We start from the raw sequence: 20,037 nt of genomic DNA on the forward strand, positions 1-20,037 counted from the left end.
CGGAGTGAACCGAATGGATTTTTTTTTCGTTTTTAAGCCCTGATACTAATTACATTTTAAATAGGGTAACTTGTAATCTGTAACCTATTACAGTTCCAAAGTAACCTTTCCAACACTGAGCATAACATAGTAACAATATTAGTTTGAAAAAGTGTCTTTAAAGTCTAAAGCAGAATATGAAGCTTAGCATGACTAAAACTAATCGAAATCGTTATTTACAGCGATTTATTTGAACGAGTTTGACTATTTTTTAACTATTCATTTCCCCCTCCATTTTTAAATCATTTTCAGTTCCTGTATGTGATTGTCATGTGTCCCTGCCTGCAGCAGCTCAGAGAGGAAGAGCGGAACCCGCTCCCCAAATACAGTCTAGGCTACGTGTAGGCTAGAAGAAATTACAGACGGGATTTTAGTAATAATCGACATCTTTCGTTGATTTAAAAGGGCATGTTTACAGCAACCTCAACATTTCGCCTTTTTAACACGAAAAAAGATGCTGAAGCTGGATTGAGTCGCTGCCTCGGTCGAAGGAGCTGTCCACCATGAGGTGCTGATCGGCGGCCTGGCAGAACGATGGCGACGGGGAAGTGGCTTCTGTACACGGGTCTCTGTCTGTCTCTCGTCGCCTTGTGTTTCCTGACAGTCGCAATCTCATCGGATCACTGGTACGAAACGGACGCGAGGAGATACAAGGAGCGCTGCCGAACTTTCTCGAATCGCAGGAGCGATCCAGGTTTCATTTACATCCCCAACCACAGCCTTCCACTGCGAGCCAGCCGAGCGAGCCTCGACCGATGGGAAGACCGACTGCTGCTAAATAGAAACCGGCGTCAGCTGTTCGCGATGAGCGCGGCGGATGAGTGCAGCAGACGCTACAATTCAACCAACATGGGGCTGTGGAGCAAATGCTACAGGGTGGGATTTGACCCAGACATCGAAGAGCTCATCCAAAAAGGTAAAACAATCCACATGAGCCTTAATATGTGTTGGCTGTATTTGGTTGATGCTAAAATAATGAGTGCTTGGAAAACTGTCATTTAAAGCTAGAAGCTTGACATCTTTATTAAATGTATATGAGCAGGCCTATGGATGCATCAAAGTGCTAATTCATTCTAATAAAAAAACTGCTTCGATGTTTTCTCAATATAAAGCAATGAGCATTTCGGAAAATCTTGATGGTTAAACATTGCTTTCTATGATCTGTAGTGGTTTGGACTTGTGGTTTTCAAGATTGTTCTTGGAGTACCTGAGCAATACACATTCTCGATATCTACCTTATTTAACGCACTTCATCAGCTTGTTAGTCGAGGCTGCAAGAACATGGTGGTACTCCAGGATTTGGATTGAGAACTACTAATTTAGACCGTATTAGCAATACTCAATCAACCATCTGGGTGGTTTACTCATCTAAATGTGACACTTGTCCATATGCACAAGAAGGCTCTGCTCCACAGGGGACTTGGTCCTCCTAATTATGAACTTGATATCCACCACCCCAACTCTCCAGGCCCACCTTACATCCTGGAGCTTAAAGGGTTAGTTCATCCATAAATGAAAATGCTGTCATTAATTACTCACCCTCAAGTCATTCCAAACCCCTAAGACCTTAATTCGAACGGAAAAATTAAGATATTTTAGATGAAATCCAGGAGCTCTCTGACCCTCCTTAGAGAGCAAGGGTCCTACCACGTTCAAGGTTCAGAAAGGTAGCAAGAACATCAACAAAATTGTCCTTGTGGTTCAACTATAATTTTATGAAGCTTGGAAAATTCTTTTCGTTGCGCAGAATAAATAAAATAACTTTATTCAACAATTCTTCTCTGTGTCACCCTAGTGCCATTTTGTAGAGTACCACGACACATTCGCATGCTTTCTTCTGAACATAAATAAGGCACAGCGCATGCATGTTCTACATCAGGGGCACCACATACTTTTTAGTTTTATTTTTCACAAAAAGTATTCTTGTAGTTTTATACAATTACGGTTGAACCACTGATATCACATGGACTATTTTGTCAATGTTCTTGGTACCTTTCTGGACCTTGGATGTGCTGGGACGTGCTGGGACTCTATTGGATTTCATCAAAAATATCTTAATTTGTCTTCCGAAGATGAACAAAGGTCTTACGGGTTTGAAACGACATGAGGGTAAGTAATTAATGACAGAATTTTCATTTTTGGGTGAACTATCCCTTTAAGGTGGGCATGTGTAGACGTTCTAATTAACATACTGGTTCTGGATGTAATTATGATTTTCTTGTTTTCCAGGAACTATCGAGCGTTGCTCCTTTATAAAGTACTATTACTCCTCCTCAGCAGTGACGCGAAAGGATCTTTCCTACAATATCACCAAGACTATCCAGCAAGATGATTGGCATGCCCTGCGTAAGTGGAACTTGGTCTTTTTGATCTGTATTAGTAATGTCCCGGACCCTCTTACAAAGGGGCCATCCATTATGATGTAGTGTACTTATTGGGACCTAGACAAGGGTTGTCTACCCATAACAAATTTTGTCCCAGAGTTTAGCTCCAACTTGCCTTAACATACCTACCTGGAAGTTACTAGCATGCCTAGCAAAGGCTTTAGTACCTGGTCCAGATGTGTCTAATTGGGGTTGGAGCTAAACTCTGCAGGACACCGGCCCTCTAGGACCAAGTTTAGGCTCCCCTGGTCCTAGAGTTTCCAGGGGTCTCCAAACTCTGTCCTGCAGTGTTGTTTGTCCTACAGAGTTTAGCTCCAACCCAAAATAAACCCACCTGAACCATGTAATGGAGGTCTTACTAGGTATGCTAGAAGTTGGACCTAAACTCTGCAGGACATCAGCCTTCCACGATTGAGTTTGGAGAACCCTGTCCCAGAGTTCCCACCATTCTGCAAAGTTTAGTCCAGGTGTCTCGAAACTCAGTCGTGGTGGGTCGGTGTCCTGCAGAGTTTAGCTCCAACTTACCTCAACACACCTGCCTGTGTTGCTGTGTTATCCTACAGAGTTTAGTCCGGGGGTCTCCAAACTCAGTCCTGGAGGGACGGTGTCCTTCAGAGTTTAACTCCAATCCTAAATAAACTCACCTGAACCAGGTAATCTAGGTCTTACTAGGCATGCTAGAAGTTGGAGCAAACCTCTGCAGGACATCAGCCCTCTAGGACCAAGTTTGGGCGCCCCTGGTCCTAGAGTTTAGTCCAGGGGTCTCCAAACTCGGTCCCGGAGGGTTGGTGTCCTGCAGAGTTTAGTGTCAACCCTAAATAAACACACCTGTAACCAGGTAATCAAGTTCTTAATAGGCATTCTAGAAGTTGGAGCTAAACTCTGCAGGACACCAGCCCTTGAAAACAGAGTTTGGAGTCCACTGGTTTAGTCAGAAAGCGAGCAAGTGTGTTGGAGCTTAACTCTGAAAGATGATGGCCCTCCAGGATCAAGATTGGACACCCCCAGTAATGTGTTTGTGTCCTTCTCCAGATTTGCGTCGGATGACAGCTGGCTTCATGGGCATGGCTCTTTCCATCATCCTATTTGGCTGGACTATTGGCATTTTGGGCTGTTGCTGGGAGCAAGGCCTCATGCATTATGTCGCCGGTCTACTCTTCCTCATGGGAGGTATGTGATTTCCTCCATTTTGCTCTCATTAGCCAATGCTTGGTTCCTGATCTCTAAACATCTACTAACTAGTACCACTTCCCACTACAGGTACCTTCTGCATCATCTCTCTTTGCACCTGTGTGGCCGGCATCAACTTCGAACTATCTCGCTACCCACGTTATCTCTTTAGCCTCCCGGATGATATAAGCCACGGTTACGGCTGGTCCATGTTCAGTGCCTGGGGGGGACTAGGACTGACCCTCATAGCTGGGTTCTTCTGCACCCTGGCACCATCGATTCAGCCTCCCCCATCATCCCGTACCTCCTGTTCTAAATCTCGCATGGAGAACGGAACGGTGTGCTAAAGCTTCAAGGCACTTTGTACATTAACATTAACAAATTTGTTCATGGTATTAAAAACACGGAGGCTGTTGAAAGACATTTTGTGCTGGAAGGTGACAAGCCATGGCTGTGGAGACTCAAAAAGAAAAATCTGTTATAAAAGCACATTTGTACAGTTGTATAAAAGCTTTCATCCCGACATGAGTTCAGCATGTCCTTGGTAAAGCGGTTCTTGGTGTTTGTCTTTGTGTTCAGTAGACCGTGTTTGAATTTCAAGTTTGAACTCAAGTTTCCAAGACCTTTCCAATGTATAATTACCATGAAGTTCATTACGTGCTGTAGTTGTTTTCAATGTCAATACTTTCTTCATTGGACAATAAAATGCCTCATGTAAAGAAAACAACCATACTGTTTCTACTCGACCTCGGAAAAAAGAGAATCAAACGAAGGCACTGAATACTCAATTTTATTTAAGATTTCACTGTTCCAGACCAGCAGAAAAGGGGTCAATTCTTCTCTTTTAGCGCTTTATTTTGTATTAAATGATCTCAGCAGCATGTTAAACCCAAATGTTGGACTACATTGATTTTTTTCCAGAAAGAACGAGTGATTGCATTTGATAAATACTGTTTAGTATGGCCACACAGATGAGAAAGAAAGAGAATAGAAATCATTTGAAGGCCTTGGAATGGCGGCATGTTAGTGTGTGCCTGTCTTCACGCTTTCAACACTCATTCGCAATCATGCCTCGACACGTTTCCTTTGTTACCATCACCATCCTTCCCAAGGTTCCAGACTCGATTCCTGATTCATACCTTGTATGAATGGCTTATTCTATAGGAAAGCCAATAAACACTTCCACAGTGGTCTTTCTCACCTCTCTTCATGGGAATGAAGTTACTGTAGTGGCATGTCGGGTCTCACACCACCATGAATCCAAAATGGATCCCAGTCTAACATTAGAGAAGGTACTACTCTGTGATTACTGTAGTCCCTTCTAATTTGGATTCTACAAATGCTCACACATCTCACTTGTGGCTTCGTAAACATTAAACGCGCTAGAAGCCGAGAGAGCATTACATTGACTTATCTCACACTCCATTTCCTTCAAGTGGTAGTGAGACCTTACATACGGGAAGTGTAAAGATTCACAGTATTAAATTACAGTCTGTACCTTGGTTGAAGGAGTAACGCCAATCAGACACGTTATTGGTTTAAGCACATTCCGTTCAGCCATTGTTAGTCACGTACACATCAGTGCTAACCATTTCCTCTCCTAAGACACTTTTATTTTTCCCCAGAATCATGTGAAGGTGTGTGTGTTAGGACCCTCAGTGTGTCTCAATCACTACCCTACACTGATGGTGCTCATCATACAGAGACGTATGTGTGCCCTCAAAAAAAAAAAACTGACAACAGACAAATCCTGATGGGAAAGGGATGGAGAGGGAAAGGGTAGAAAGACAAGAGCTTATGTTACGTTATTAATGGAAGGGGTATATTTGCAGTTTCATATTTGTGATGTAGTTAAATCTTTAGTGACGGTCAATTCCGGCACTCTGTAAGATGTCTGTGGCCGTCTGCGCTGGGGGTCTGAAGGCTGTCTGAAAGCCTGGAGGTGGGGAGTGGAACTGACTCGGGGCAAGTGTGGGAGGAGGGAGGTAAGGGGCCCAGGCGGCTCTGTGTAAGGAGAGTTGGGCCGCCGCGTCCAGGAGGCCGGTGTGCGGGGGCTGTGGGAGTGCGCTGGAGCTGGGCGGTCCGTCCATCTCTGTGAGCGTCTGCAGCGACTTGAGCCAGTGTGGCGGATTGTCATCCTGGAGACAGTCCAAACTGTTGCCTGCGGATGCTGGGATACCTGGCATTTGAAAAAGGGACATGAATGAGTACTATGAAGGGTTTAACTGTAACTAGAGGGTTTTTACAAAACCAAAAATCACACCTGTGATGATGGCGGGGTCCATCCAACTGGCCGTACTGTCCCAACTGAGGCTGTGCGAGACTCCAGCTGAGCCTACCGGCACCCCGATGTGGTTCACACTGGAAGTGGAGGAAGAGGAGGAGGAAGAGGTAGAGTTCGGGAGGCCTCCGAAGTTGATGTTGATATTTGGTAGAAGTGCTCGCAGTCCGTCCTGCCACTCTTTCACATTTATGCTTTCCACAGAGCCATTGTTTTCTGAAAGAGCAACGTGAGAATTTATACTTTGTAAAAATGTTGTCAATTTTTCACCCTTATGTTGTTCCAAACCCATAAGACATTAAGATATTTTTGATATAATCTGAGAGCTTTCTGACCATGCATAGACAGCAACGCAACTGACATGTTCAAGGCCCAGAGAGGTAGTAAGAACATCGTTAAAATAGTCCATGTGACATCAATGGCTCAAACGTAATGTTATTGTTTTCTTTGTGCACAAAAAAGCATTCTCACAGCTTCATAAAATTACAGTTGAACCACTGATGTCACATGGACTATTTAATTGATGTCCTTACTACCTTTCTGGGCCTTTACGTGGTAGTACTGTTGTTGTCTATGCAGGGTCAGAAAGCTCTTGGATTTCATCAAAAATATCTTAATTTGTGTTTCAAAGATGAATGAAGGTCTTACGGTTTGGAATGTAATGAGGGTGAGTAATTAATGACAGATCTTTCATTTTTGGGTGTCTCTTTAAGTGAAGCTGACATTCGCAAACAATTTTATGTGAAAAGGGATAATCAACAAGAAAAAAAAAAATAGGTTACAGATGAGAGGTTAAAGATGACCAGTTATCTCAGTATTATTTCTATACTAATATAGTACCTATTGAAAGCAATTTCTAGTACTTTTTATTAGAGCTGCAAAACTATTAGTCGTGATTGATTGATTCAAAATAAAAGTTTGTTTGCATACTATATATGTGTGTACTGTGTATATATTTATCATGCATATATAAATACACATACATGTATGTATATATTTTTGTATATAATATTTGAATGTAAACACTTGTAAATAATTTATATTATATATAAATATAAATATTTTAAATATAAATCTAACATTAATATAATATAATATTTACATGTATGTGTGTGTATTTATATACACAGTACCAACACATATAGTATGCAAACATACTACTATTTTGATCGATTAATTGCAAATAATCGTTTAACTGCTCAACTTATCTTAATAGCTTTTTAAATGTTTTCAGTTTTTATTTTAATTTCAGTTAGGTAATGTTGTTGTGCTTCATAAAAATATTTCTATTTAGCCTTAATTTTAGTCAGTAACTTTTACTTCTTTTAGTTGCCAAAACAACATTTCTTAAAGGGATAGTTTACTCAAATGAAAATTCTGTAATTAATTACTCACCCTAATGTCATTCGAAATCCATGTGACATCAGTGGTTCAACCTTAATTTTATGAAACTACGAGAATTCCTTTGTGCAAAAATAAAGATTTATTTATTTATTCAACAATTTCTTCTCTTCTGTGTTAGTCTCCTACACGTGTTTACAACAGTACCACAACACATGCGTTTGGTAAGTATTCTGATGTAGAAGACTGACATAGAATAGAAGAAATTTATGAATAGATCTGATGATGTTGAATAAATATCACTGATGTCACACGGACTATTTTATCCATGTCATACTACCTTTCTGGGCCTTCAACATGTCAGTTGCATTGCTGTCTATGCAGGGTCAAAAAGCTCTCTGATTTTCTGAATTTTAATTTTTGGATGAACTATTCCTTTTTTCTGTTTGTGTTTTTCAATTTGATCGTTATATTTCATTTTAAATAAGCTTAATTTAAAATTATCAAAAACTATTTTAAATAGTTTTAGTTAGAAACAACACTGAAGTTGACCATAGTTTGCTCTTGTAAAGGGCTCAGGGGCGCAAACAACCTAAATTAGCCATCAGGGGAAAATAAAATTACAATTAAATTGCAACTCAGTGCAAAAAACAACAATAAACATACTGGGAATGAGTTCAACAACTTGTTTCTATTTGGATCAGTGGGGTACAACTATAGCCCTGCTTAGACCAGGTGTTTTAACACACACACAGGTGTTTCACAAAAAAAAAAAAAAAAAAACTGGAGCACACGAGACAGATGCGTCCCCTAACCTGATATAGGAATCCCCCCAAGGCCGGTGCTGTGGTGCTGGGCCGGCATGCTCAGGTCTAAGAAATGGCTGTGCGCAGCTGAGGCCGTGTGGTTCAAGTGTGTGAGGTTATTGCGGGTGGGGAGGCCCATCCAGGGGTGGCGTGCGGCCATGTGTTGGGGCAGGCTGAAGGAGTTATAGAGGCCTCTGTGCTGGAGGTGGGGAAGGCGCTGTTGGCCGTTGGGGAGGCTGGTCTGGTGGGAAGAGGGAATGGGAGAGAGGGGGGAATGCTCCTGGACTGACAGCTCTTTCTCTATGAGGTCGGCCAGGGCCTTCCGTGTGACGTCAAATGGGTCAAAGCCGAGGTCATCGTCCTGCTGCTGCTGCTTGGCCGAAGAGCCAAAACCGAAGGCCGCCTGCCAATCAGTGGATGATGACACTGGGATAGTGTCTGCAAAAAGGAAGAGAGACTAGTGGGTTTAGCTCCGCCCACACTGCAATCTCATTGGTCTGCATTCACTGCATGCGCCTACCTGAGGTGAAAAGGCTCTGTGGTTCTGGAGTCATGGGCCAGTCGGAGGCTCCCTGTGGTGAACTGGAGAAGGAGGGCAGGCCGCTGGGGATGGGGTTGGGATGTCTGAAATTGCTGTTGTCTGAGAACAGAGACTGAGACTCCGCTGCCGCCCCCTCGAAGGGTGAGCGCGCTGTGAGTTCGGCCACGCTGATGGGCACAACGAGGCTGGGTTTAGTAAGGCCAGGTGGAGGAGATGGGGAATCGCTACTGGATGTCTGTCAGACCAAATACAAATAAAAAATTTTTTTAAAACAATTCCACAATAACCATTTTTAGAGATAGCGTTTTTTAGCACTTACCTGTGATATATTTTCCCCGTTTCCTATACTTATGGGTTCTGATGGTTTGCCAGTTGGACTGAAATTAAACACAGTGTGATTAGAATAAACCCAAACACACAGGAAGAAATAAAAAATAAAAAAAATCACTTGATGTGAGTCAACAGATATTGTTGTATATCAAAACAACTACTGGCTAGGCTTCTGCAGTACAGTACCTGGTAGGCTCTAAGGCTGATGGGAAGGGTGGAAGGCCTGTGTTCTGGTCTGTTCCCTGTTCAGGGTCTGGTTCGTCTGGAGTCATGTGGTCTGAGTCTGTTAGGCAGTCTAATAGAGGAGGGGACTTGCGATGCTCTGTGGTTAAACCGTTAACCATTTTCCCATAGTTCTGTAATGAGGGCCACCCTTCTTTATTGGTACTATTGGGTCTGGGAATAAAAAAAAAAGTTAAAAATGAGAAAAGATTGAATATATGCACTTCTAAAAATAGAATATATACACTACCATTTAAAACTTTGGGGTCAGTAAATGTTTTTTTTGGGGGGGGTGGGGTGTGGTTCTTTTGAACTTTCTATTCATCAAAAAATATTAGTCTTTTATATTTTAATAATATATTTTATATTCATATAATATTTTATATATTAATATAAAATATTAAGCTTCAACACTGGTAACAATAAGAAATGTTTTATCAGCAAACTGGGATTTCTGAAGGATTAAATGACTCTGAAGACTGGAGTAATAATGCTAAGAATTCCGCTTTACCATCACAGGAATAAATATATTTAAAATAAAAGGACTACATTATTTTAAAATATTTTTAATTGTAATATTCCATATTATTATTATTCCGTATTTCGTAGTATTTTTGATCAGATAAATGCCTTGAACATAAGAAACTTTTATCAACATCTGAAGAAATCTTACTGACCACAAACTTTGAATGGTAGAGTGTGTATTTCTTCTTTTTCTTTTTTCTGACATTTTAAGAATTGAATGATAATTTAGTTAATTATAGAACAATGCAATGACTATAGAACATAATGCATAATAAACCTCTGAGTGGAGTTTGGTTTGCTCTTTGACTTCTCCCCACATGTTGAGGTTTGTAAAAAGTTGGGGTTCGCTTTGTAAAGGTCTTGGAGTAATTTTTGTTCATACTCTTGATGTTTCCCAGCCTAAAAACAATTTACACACAGTAGTCAAACAATAGCCAAATTAAAAAAAAAAAAAAAAAACAGACAGCAAAACATTTTTTTCCTAAATGTCTTCTTCTGAACTGATTGATTGCTCTCACCTGCATTTCTTCTTTTGTAAAACTAGCCGCTTCATCCCCCAGTTCGTGTAAATACATGCAGTCTGGTTTAGGACACTGCATGCTTTTGAGAAAATAACTGCAGTACTTCGTTGTACCTAAAGAAGCCTTGAGACAAAACAGTGACAAACAACCATTTAAATAATAAACAACTTTTTTTGACAGAATATACAATAAATATTAATCACAAACATACATGTGACCCTGGACCACAAAACTAGTCATAAGGGTCAGTTTTTTTATTGAGATTAAGGGATCATCTGAAAGCTGAATAAATAAGCTTTTCATTGATGTATGGGTTATTAGGACAATATTTGCCTGAGATACAACTATTTGAAAATCAGAAATCTGAGGGTGCAAAAATGGCCTGTAATGTTGTCCAGATTAAGTTCTTAGCAATGCATCACCAATCAAAAAAGTTTTGATATATTTACAACAGGAAATTTACAAAATATCTTCATGGAACATAATCTTTACTTAATATCGTAATGATTTTTGGTAACACTTTACAATAAGGTTAATTAGTTAAACATTAGTTAATGTATTAACTAACATGAACTAACCATGAGCAATACCTTTGTTACTGTATTTACTAATCTTTATTAACATTAGTTAATGGAAATATAGTTGTTCATTGTTTGTTCATGTTAGTTCACACTGCATTAACAAATGTTAACAAAATTGTAATAATGTATTAGTAAATGTTGAAATTAACATTAACAAAGAATAATAAATGCTGTATACGTGCAGTTCATTATTAGGTTATGTTAACTAATGTGGTTAACTAATGTTAACTAATGAACCTTATTGGAAAGTGTTACCTGATTTTTGGTATAAAAGAAAACTTGATCATTTTGACCCATACAATGTATTTTTGGCTATTGCTACAAATATACCTGTGCTACTTAAGATTTTTTAAGAAGGTTTTGCGGTCCAGGGTCACATATGAAAATATTTTGTAAATGGCTAATGTTGTGATGGATTGGTACCTACCTTGAGTGTTCTACCATCCACTATGACATTGTTCACACACTGTATTGCTCTAAGGGCGTCCTCTGAACGAATGTAAGTTACATAGGCACTGGCACTAGGACCCTGCGGAGTAAAAGGTCAAAATAAAAAATAAGCATGTTTTAACAAGTCAAGTCTGCCATTCAAACCCAATCAGCCTGACATAATGATCTCCAGCCTTGTGCTCGTCAACATTCTCACCTGAGTTAACAAGACGATTACTGAAATGATTTCAGCAGGTCATTTAATGACAGCAATGAAATGCAGTGGAAAGTTTTTTTCGGGATTAAGTTAATTTTCATGGCAAAGGAGGACTATGCAATTCATCTGATCGCTCTTCATAACATTCTGGGGTATATGCAAATTGCTATTATAAAAACTTAAGCAGCAACTTTTCCAATTTCCAATATTTATGTAATTCTCAAAACTTTTGGCCACGACTGTAGTGTAAAAACACTGGAATATTTTTCTCAAAAAACTGAATTTCTTTGCAACTGAAGAAAGACATGAACATTTTAGATGAAATGGGGTGAGTAAATTATTACGAAATTTTAATTCTGGAAATGAACTTCTCCTTTAAACCTTTTTCTCAAGAAGCATGTGAGCATCAAGTTTCATAACTGGGATCACATGTGGCTTTTCTTACCTGTGAACCTGCATATGACGTGCTGTTATTGATGACCACTTTATGGATTTTGCCGAACTTTCCGAAATATTCCGGGCGCTTTAGAACCTGAGAAGTAATCAAAGTGACGTGATTTTTCAAGTGGATTATCGCATTAGCCACAAACCAGACACTAGGCAGAATTATGGCCACTTATCACACAATCAAACTGTGCAATGACTCTGAGGGAGGAAATTTCCTTTTGTTCAGCAAAATGTAAACAAGTCGCGGATGAAAACACTATTTTTGTGCTGTTCTCATTTACCTCCTACAGGAAGTGACACATTTCTCACTGATATGATATGGCCAAAGGGGGCAGCTAATTTTACATAATCAGAGATTTAAATACAAATACATTGAGACAAAGAAATTAATACATTTATTCAGGAAGAATGCATTAAATTAATCAAAAATAACTGTAAAGATATTAATAATGTTGCAAAATATTTCTATTTCAAATAAATGCTGTTCTTTGGAACTTTCCATTCACCAGTGAACATTTACATCAAATATATAGCACAAGTGTTTTCAGCATTGACAATAATACATTTCTCTAGAGCAGTGTTTTCAAACTTTTTTGAGAGCGACCCTATTCTTTCCTTTTTAAATTGACGTGACCCACGCACACACAAACACACACACACACACACACACACATATACATATATATATATATATATATATATATATATGTATATATATGTATATATATGTATATATATGTATATATATGTATGTATGTGTGTGTGTGTGTATATGTGTGTTTTTTTGTTTACCACTCACATGTTGACAACACTATGTTTTCAGTGGACTTTACAATTTTTAATTGCTTGAGAAATTATGAAAATATACAGTTACGTTATGTTTTTTTTATTTGATTTAGTCGAGTTAGTTGTGCATCAAACACAATGTGATTTTCGGCAATCGAGATCTGGCAGCAACAGAGCATTTTTCACCTTGGCCGAGCGCTTCGCGGACAGATTACCTCACGAATGAAATCACGCACATGCCTGAGAAACACAGAACGCGCATCAATCCTGACTAACCAATAGAGTGGAGGCGAGAAAGCTGCGGAGAATCCGTTTACCTGACGAAGATGTACATAAAATTACCGATGTTTGGCAAATAAACATTTGACGTACTTATTCCCAGCTTTTTATTAAGCTTTAAATTACATCTCAAATGACAAGGGATCAATTTATAATCATGTTTATATTGATAACCCCGTGAACGCATTCTCTCAGATGGTCTGGGTATGCAGAGCATTAGCAGCTTATATAGACGGAACACCAGCCACTATATAAAAAGAAAGAAAGAAAGAAAAGATTTCAAGAGAACTCTCTATTTATATGCAGATATATGCGGTCACTCATGAAACTTGCAGCAAGTATGCCACATTGGTCCTCTGAGCAACATCAAAAACATCTAGTATTCAAATTCAGAATGGACTATATATCATGAAAGCTCGCAAAGCTAATCACTAAAACGCTGTCACATATTTCAGTTCGCAAATCTCAAAAATGTTGCTATAATCCACGAAGCACAATGAATCTCTTATTTACATTGCGTCTGCACTTGTTTATAATGTGAGGATCGGCGAGTTTTCAGAACTCAGGACTGAACAACAATTTGGTGAGTGGATTCAAACTGAAATGCTATGAATTAGCCATTGTGTTTCAGAAACAGACATGTCTGTGATTGGTTACAATGTTCAACACTGCAAAAAAAAAAAAAACAAGAGCGCAATCACAAATACAGGTTGGATTCTGCATGAGGCGGCTGCCGCTAACTTTCGCTTTGTTGTTTATGTTTATTTAGTTATTAAAGTTTGCCGGTTCCCGCTTCTTTCCTCTTCAAATCTTCAACTTTGTTACATACACATAGTCTATTCAATTTCCCCGGATCCTCCTGGCGACCCATTTTTTAAGTCTCGCGACCCATCCGAGGGTCACGACCCAGGGTTTGAACACCACTGCTCTAGAGCACTAAATCAGAATATTTGAATGATTCTGAAACATCATGTGAAAACTTCAACGGCTACTGACAATTCAGCTTTGCAATCAAAGGAATAAATTACATTTTAAAACACAAAAAACAATATCATATACACTTCCATTAAAAAGTTTTTTAACAGTAAGATTTTTTTTTATTAGTCTCTTCTGCTCACCAAGCCTGCATTTATTTGGTCCAAAGTACAGCAAAACAGTAGCAATTTGAAATATTTTTACTGTTTAAAATAACTGTTTTCTATTTGAATATATTTTAAAATATAATTTATTCCTGTGACTTCAAAGCTGAATTTTTACACATGATCCTTCAGAAATCATTTTAATATTCTGATTTGTTGCTCAAAAAACAATTATTATCATTATGTGGAAAACAGCTGAGTAGAATTTTTTCAGGTTTCTTTGATAAATAGAAAGTCCAAAAGAACAGCATTTATCTGAAATAGAAATCTTTTGTAACATTATAAACGACTTTATAATCACTTTTGACAATTTAAAGCATCCTTAAATAAATTATTCAAGTATTCATTTCTATAATTTCTTAAAAAATAAAAATAAATAAAAAGTATACGGACACCAAGCTTTTGAATGGTATAGTGTATAATATTACAAAAGCTTTTTATTACAGATAAATGCTGATCTTTGGATCTTTCTATTCATCAAAGAATCCTGAAAAAATGTCCTCAAATGTTTTAAATGTTGATAATAATAATAATAATAAATGTTTCTTGAACAGCAAATTAGCATATTAGAATGATTTCTGAAGGATCATGTGACACTGAACAATGGAGTATGATGCTGAAATATTAGTTTTGATCACAGGAATAAATTACATTTTATAATATATTCAAATAGAAAACAATTATTTTAAATAGTAAAAATATTTCACAATTTTACTGGCTCAGTGAGCAGAAGAGAATTCTTTTAAAAAAATTTAAAAATCTTACTGTTCAAAAATTTTTGACTGGTAGTGTATTTTAACAATTTTTTAAACCAACCCTACACTTTTAATGGCAGTTTACTTCATAGAGGCAGCAGTTGGTGATTCATTATTTAGTAATTTGTAAGATCTATTCAAATAAATTAAATAAACCCCAATAATAAATTAATACACAAATATTGAATTGATAAAAAAAGTAACATTTTTAAATTAATTAGTTAATAAATTCAGTAGATTCTAATAATCATTATATAACAAAAACAACAACAAAAAAAAGACATTAGTATTGTCTAATACAAGCATTTACCTCCGCATCCGCAAGTCTTTGAGAAAGTCCCACAACAAACACGAGGTTGCGCTGCACCACACGGACACTGGCCAGGTGCTTGCGGTTCTCCGTCACCTTCTGCTTCTTTTCGTTCTGCTTCTGCTTCTTCTCGTTCTTTATCCTCTGGATCTCCTCTTGTGACAGTGGTTTGTATACTGCCGGATCCTCCGGATAAGGCTACAGAACACACAGAGCCAGTTACCTCGATTGAACCTGTATCTGAGGGGTGGCAATTCTCAAAGAACTCTACAAATAGGTCAAGTTTTCAGGCTGACACCATCACAGCGAGTCAAATGAACCACATCGCGTTTACACTTGGGAAGTGCGGTTTGCCAAGAAAATGGTGCAATACAATTTAGCCACAATTGCATAATCAGGCTTGAGAACATTAAGTCTGGTTAATCAGACGATACTTGCCCACTGTGCTTGTGGATAACAATGTCTTTTCGTATTTAACAAATCGATCCATGCAGCTTCCTAAATCGGTGATTTTGCTTCAGAAGCTATATGTTGGGCATTAAGTGGCAAACCAACACAGTGGAAGAAGTGCTTAATAGACATAACATCTATCATAACATCTTAGTTGATAATTCACTATACTATTTTTGACAAAACATCCCATGTTTCTGTCATTACAGAATTTTAACCCACATTCTAAAACACTAAAAATTGGCATAACTGTACTAAAATTGTGTTTATTTCCCCCAAATAAAGGATTGTGTGTTTTGCTCTTTTGTCACTACCGATACAATGATGACATGTTTCGGTTGTGACTGTTACGGTAGTGACAAATTTATGGAATGACACCCAAAAAAACAAGGATGTCACTACTGAAACTTCACCAAATGTTTTGGTAGTGACAATTTTAGATACTTTTGGACCAAGCTCAAAGATGTTATTCAGCAGCACAGCACTATCTAGCACAGTTCTGAACAGTTGTACACATAAAAAAAAAAATAAAAAAAAAAGTGTAATAAATTATAGAAAAATGGTGTTCAGTAGTGACATTTTTTTCAGTTACACACACAGATTTCTCATACTTTTTAACACATTTTTATCTCAGAATAATTTGGCCTATCTACTCACCATGTAGCTATGAGAGAAAGGGACACAAATATTTCTTGATCATAAATGTAGGGGTGTAGTTAAAATCAGTCTCAGCTAGGGGTGGGCGATATGACAAAATTAATATCACGGTATTTTTCATCTTTTGAACGGAGACGGTATAATATCACGGTATTACTTTTTTTGGTACATTTTGGGAGGAGTAGCCTGTCCTGTCCCTTTAGTATGTGAATAAAGTTAATATTTTTATAATATAATAAGTAAATGGTAGGTATCCTTATCAAAAAGAGACATGGGAGAGTATTATGCATTCTCAACATATTTCTTTTGCAAAAAACCCAAAGATCTTACTTAACAGTGTACAACAAAACAAAAATTATGTTTTATTGAAATTTAATTTCTGCAATATTTAAAACCTTTAAATAACTGGGGGAAATCAACCCATGACAACAGTTTAAAAGTAGACCAATTCTGTGGGGAAAAACGCAGACTTGGCAACCCTGCATCCAACACGAGCTGCTGGAGTTAATGTCATTGCACACATGAGTACGAAATTTTCGTCCGAGATTTTTGCACGTTAAAAAAATACAGGTTATGTTAATCGAGTTTACACACTGCCTCTGAAACTTTCGTCCGTCATAAAAAAATTCAGATCGTGTTTGATTTTCAGCATTTTCGCATCCATAATAAGCATTTTGATAAGGATGGCGAATATGAGATAACTAAAAAAACGCATACGAAAATCGGACTCAGTGTACAATGACCTTTAGATTTGAATGATCACGGGTCGAAAGTCAAGCGAGATGACAAAAATAGACTGGAGGATTTGCTGCAATCTTGCACTCACTGACAAATATCTGTTATAAGATGTGCTGCTCCGTTTACACAAAGTGTGCGTTATCGCAAAATCGAAAGTTAAAGTAAACAGCGCGAGCACTCATTTAAAAGGGATTTCTATACCCTGCAAATTGAAAGTGCAAAAATTATATACAATATTAGAATATTTGCGGGTGCGCTGATAAGAAAAAAATATGGAGCTCAACTAAATATTGCGCAAATTTTGTGATTGGCTATGTATGGGGCTCGGGTGGGCCAAGCTTCTGATTGGGTGGCCGTGGAGCCGGGCCTGTAAGGAACTGTAGAACTAAGAGCATTGTAGAAAGAGCTTTGTGATTGGATGGAAATTTCAAGCATCATGCAAGGACATGCAACTGATATAAATATTGGTTGGACGTTTAGCAGGGAGTATGTGGGAGTATTTGGCCGCTATTCGCGGAGAATTTAGTAATGTCAATGATTCTAATAAGCTCAGGCCGGTCGCGTTCGCCTCGCGCCCGCTCAATTTGTGATCCTTTGTAAATCCTTCAGCCGGCCGACCGGGAAAAGTCCCGGTCGTCCCAATTGCCACCCTGCCCCTGGTATAGGCTACAGGCCCGACCTTTCTTCACGATGTTTTACCACTCATTTAATGGCCACTCCCCTTTTACCTACCACCTGCAAAGCTGATACGAATATGTTTTACTTTTTTATTTACAACAAGAAATATAGTATAAGGACAGGTATTCAGACCACAACTGAACGTTTGAAGAAAATGTAATGCCTTATTATTTAGAATTAGCTATTATTGGTGTAAATGCAGCCGTTCAAGGCACATAATTGATTTATTACGGTATTAGAAAATCCATGTCGTGGCGCAATGTCACACCAGTGATGACTATGACACCGGTGTACCGCCCACCCCTAGTCTCAGCCAATGGACTAAAACATACACTGTTTTGGTAGTGACATAAAAAATGCAGGACACATTTTTTTTTTTACATAAAGTTTGCCAATTTACAAAGAAAATATAAAATAAATATTTTTTTGGGACTTCACATTAAACAAAAATAATCAAAAAACAAAAACAAAAAAACAACAATGGGATAAAATGCAAAAAGTATTTTAATATCATTTTCATGCGTTGAAATTTAGGGGTTAGGGTTCGGGGCAGCTAGTTCTCAATTGCACATACCCACTGAATGATGATTTTATATATATTAATCTTACTGATATTTGAAATATTGTGGGTTTCAATAGATAATAAAAGGACCTTAGTAAACATCTAAGATTTGAATACTTGCATGCTTTTTAAATGTGTTTTTTGGTTGTGGGATAGCAATTTGCACCAGTTGTGTACTGATTTCAAGCAGAATCGTACCTTTCTGCAAGCAGGGCAGAGGCCGTTTTCGTCTGTCCGGATACGATGCCAGCAGAAGCGGCAGATTTGGTAGCCGCAGGTACAGGGGAAGAAGTTGACGTCGTCAATCTCCAGCGGTTCCATGCACAGTGGGCACTCCATGGGGTCTTCTTTCAGCTCGGGACTGCGGGACATCCTATCGTACGGCAAGATCGGAAGAGTCTCTGGCAGGTCGGCCGAAGGGCTGATGCAAATTCAAGACAAGTAGATGTGATTTAAACGTGGCAGCCTGGATGTTGACAATACTCTAATACATAAATGCTCTCGTTAAATATTCATATTGAAAAATGGCATGCAGTTAGATCAAAACAAAGTGGATAGCCTTGACAAATTAATACAATCAGCTGTCATGGGCTCATAGCAGTACAAAACATCAAGCTACCACAAAGCACATTAAGCCTTTTCATGTTTCTCTCATTACAGTCAGTTGGCCCAGTTGTCTATAAACATGCTGATGTATTGGGATTGCAGAATAGGACCACTGGGTCAGGTATTTACAGTCAGTGGGCAGACACGAATACCTAACAATATTTCCATCTCAAATAAATGATTTGTACACACAGAGCTTATGTTGTATTTAGTATAAAATACTAACGCTTTCTATCTATTCAGCATGTCTATGTATATCACAACAAATGCATTTTTACAAGCTGTAGCTAATATTTTCCTCATAGAAATATAAATTCTTAAAAGCAAGCATATTAAATACAGCAGCGAAAGCTGATATTAACATTAACAGTTTAATTTCTCTCATCTGCCCAGATCAAAACCTCCCCAGAGCTCGATACTGATTCAAATGGACTTAATTTAAATAAACAACACATTTAATCCTTATTTTATCGTTTATGAGTTATTATTACAATCGCAATTATTGATATCTCGCATCATAAATGTCTAGCGGTGCGTCAGTCGAGCTGAAAGCCGGTCAGGTGTCTCCACAGCTGGGACAGACTTCAACTGACGTGCGGTACACAACACAACGCGTAAAAACATTTAATTCCACCTCCAAGAACAAATAACACTTACACTTAAAAGCACGAATGTTTTAAAATTATTGTAAGGGAATAAAACGACTTTCCTCCACATATATTTTGTGCACAACGAGGGTTTTCTGAACGTTTCTATTTTGCGGCCTTCACACAACTAAAGCCTGCGACTCTCCTACTAAACGGCCCGGCGACTAGAGGAGGAACCGCCGCCTGTCCACCTTTGACTTCATCCTTTACTTAAACTGAAGGTTTTATTCTTTACCCATGGGGTTAGTCTGCTTCAACACACATATACACACCTAACACCGATGTAGTAATCATATTCAGGTGCACTGATCGCGATTAAAGCAGTTGTTTTGTAGGGTACTCACTTCAACTAGCTGGTCCTGTATTGCAGGGATTCCACTCCAAGGGATATTCACTCTAGTTTAGGCGGGGGTTTCTGCCTTTCAACTGTTCAGATGTGCCTATCTGAAAGTTTGGAATGAGCACTGTTCCGCAGCTCAGATGTTCAAAATTGATTAGACGTTTTCCTAATCAGTTTCACTGTTTATTTAGGTAGCAGATTCTTACCACCATCTTACACTGAAATGAGGAGGGAATACAGCAACCAGTCACCTCTC

The 20,037-nt window shown here is 38.4% G+C and overlaps 2 protein-coding genes across 2 annotated transcripts; one reads left to right on the forward strand and one right to left on the reverse strand.

The window, feature by feature from the left end:
* Window positions 1-332: 332 nt before the first annotated feature.
* tmem178ba (transmembrane protein 178Ba) lies at window positions 333-4,238 on the forward strand. The gene is made up of 4 exons (XM_073831402.1): window positions 333-955; window positions 2,269-2,385; window positions 3,456-3,593; window positions 3,684-4,238. The coding sequence occupies exons 1-4, from the start codon at window positions 574-576 to the stop codon at window positions 3,938-3,940; spliced, it is 894 nt and encodes a 297-aa protein (XP_073687503.1). The 5' UTR covers window positions 333-573; the 3' UTR covers window positions 3,941-4,238.
* A 127-nt stretch (window positions 4,239-4,365) lies between these two features.
* cnot4a (CCR4-NOT transcription complex, subunit 4a) lies at window positions 4,366-20,013 on the reverse strand. The gene is made up of 13 exons (XM_073831400.1): window positions 19,786-20,013; window positions 18,387-18,609; window positions 15,104-15,301; window positions 11,833-11,919; window positions 11,169-11,270; window positions 10,158-10,283; window positions 9,917-10,038; window positions 9,079-9,288; window positions 8,882-8,939; window positions 8,542-8,797; window positions 8,031-8,459; window positions 5,857-6,090; window positions 4,366-5,772 (listed from the first exon to the last, which is right to left on the reverse strand). The coding sequence occupies exons 2-13, from the start codon at window positions 18,558-18,560 to the stop codon at window positions 5,453-5,455; spliced, it is 2,316 nt and encodes a 771-aa protein (XP_073687501.1). The 5' UTR covers window positions 18,561-18,609; window positions 19,786-20,013; the 3' UTR covers window positions 4,366-5,452.
* Window positions 20,014-20,037: the final 24 nt, after the last annotated feature.

This window comes from Garra rufa, chromosome 25 (genome assembly GCF_049309525.1).
Source record: "Garra rufa chromosome 25, GarRuf1.0, whole genome shotgun sequence".
Lineage (NCBI taxonomy): Eukaryota > Metazoa > Chordata > Actinopteri > Cypriniformes > Cyprinidae > Garra > Garra rufa.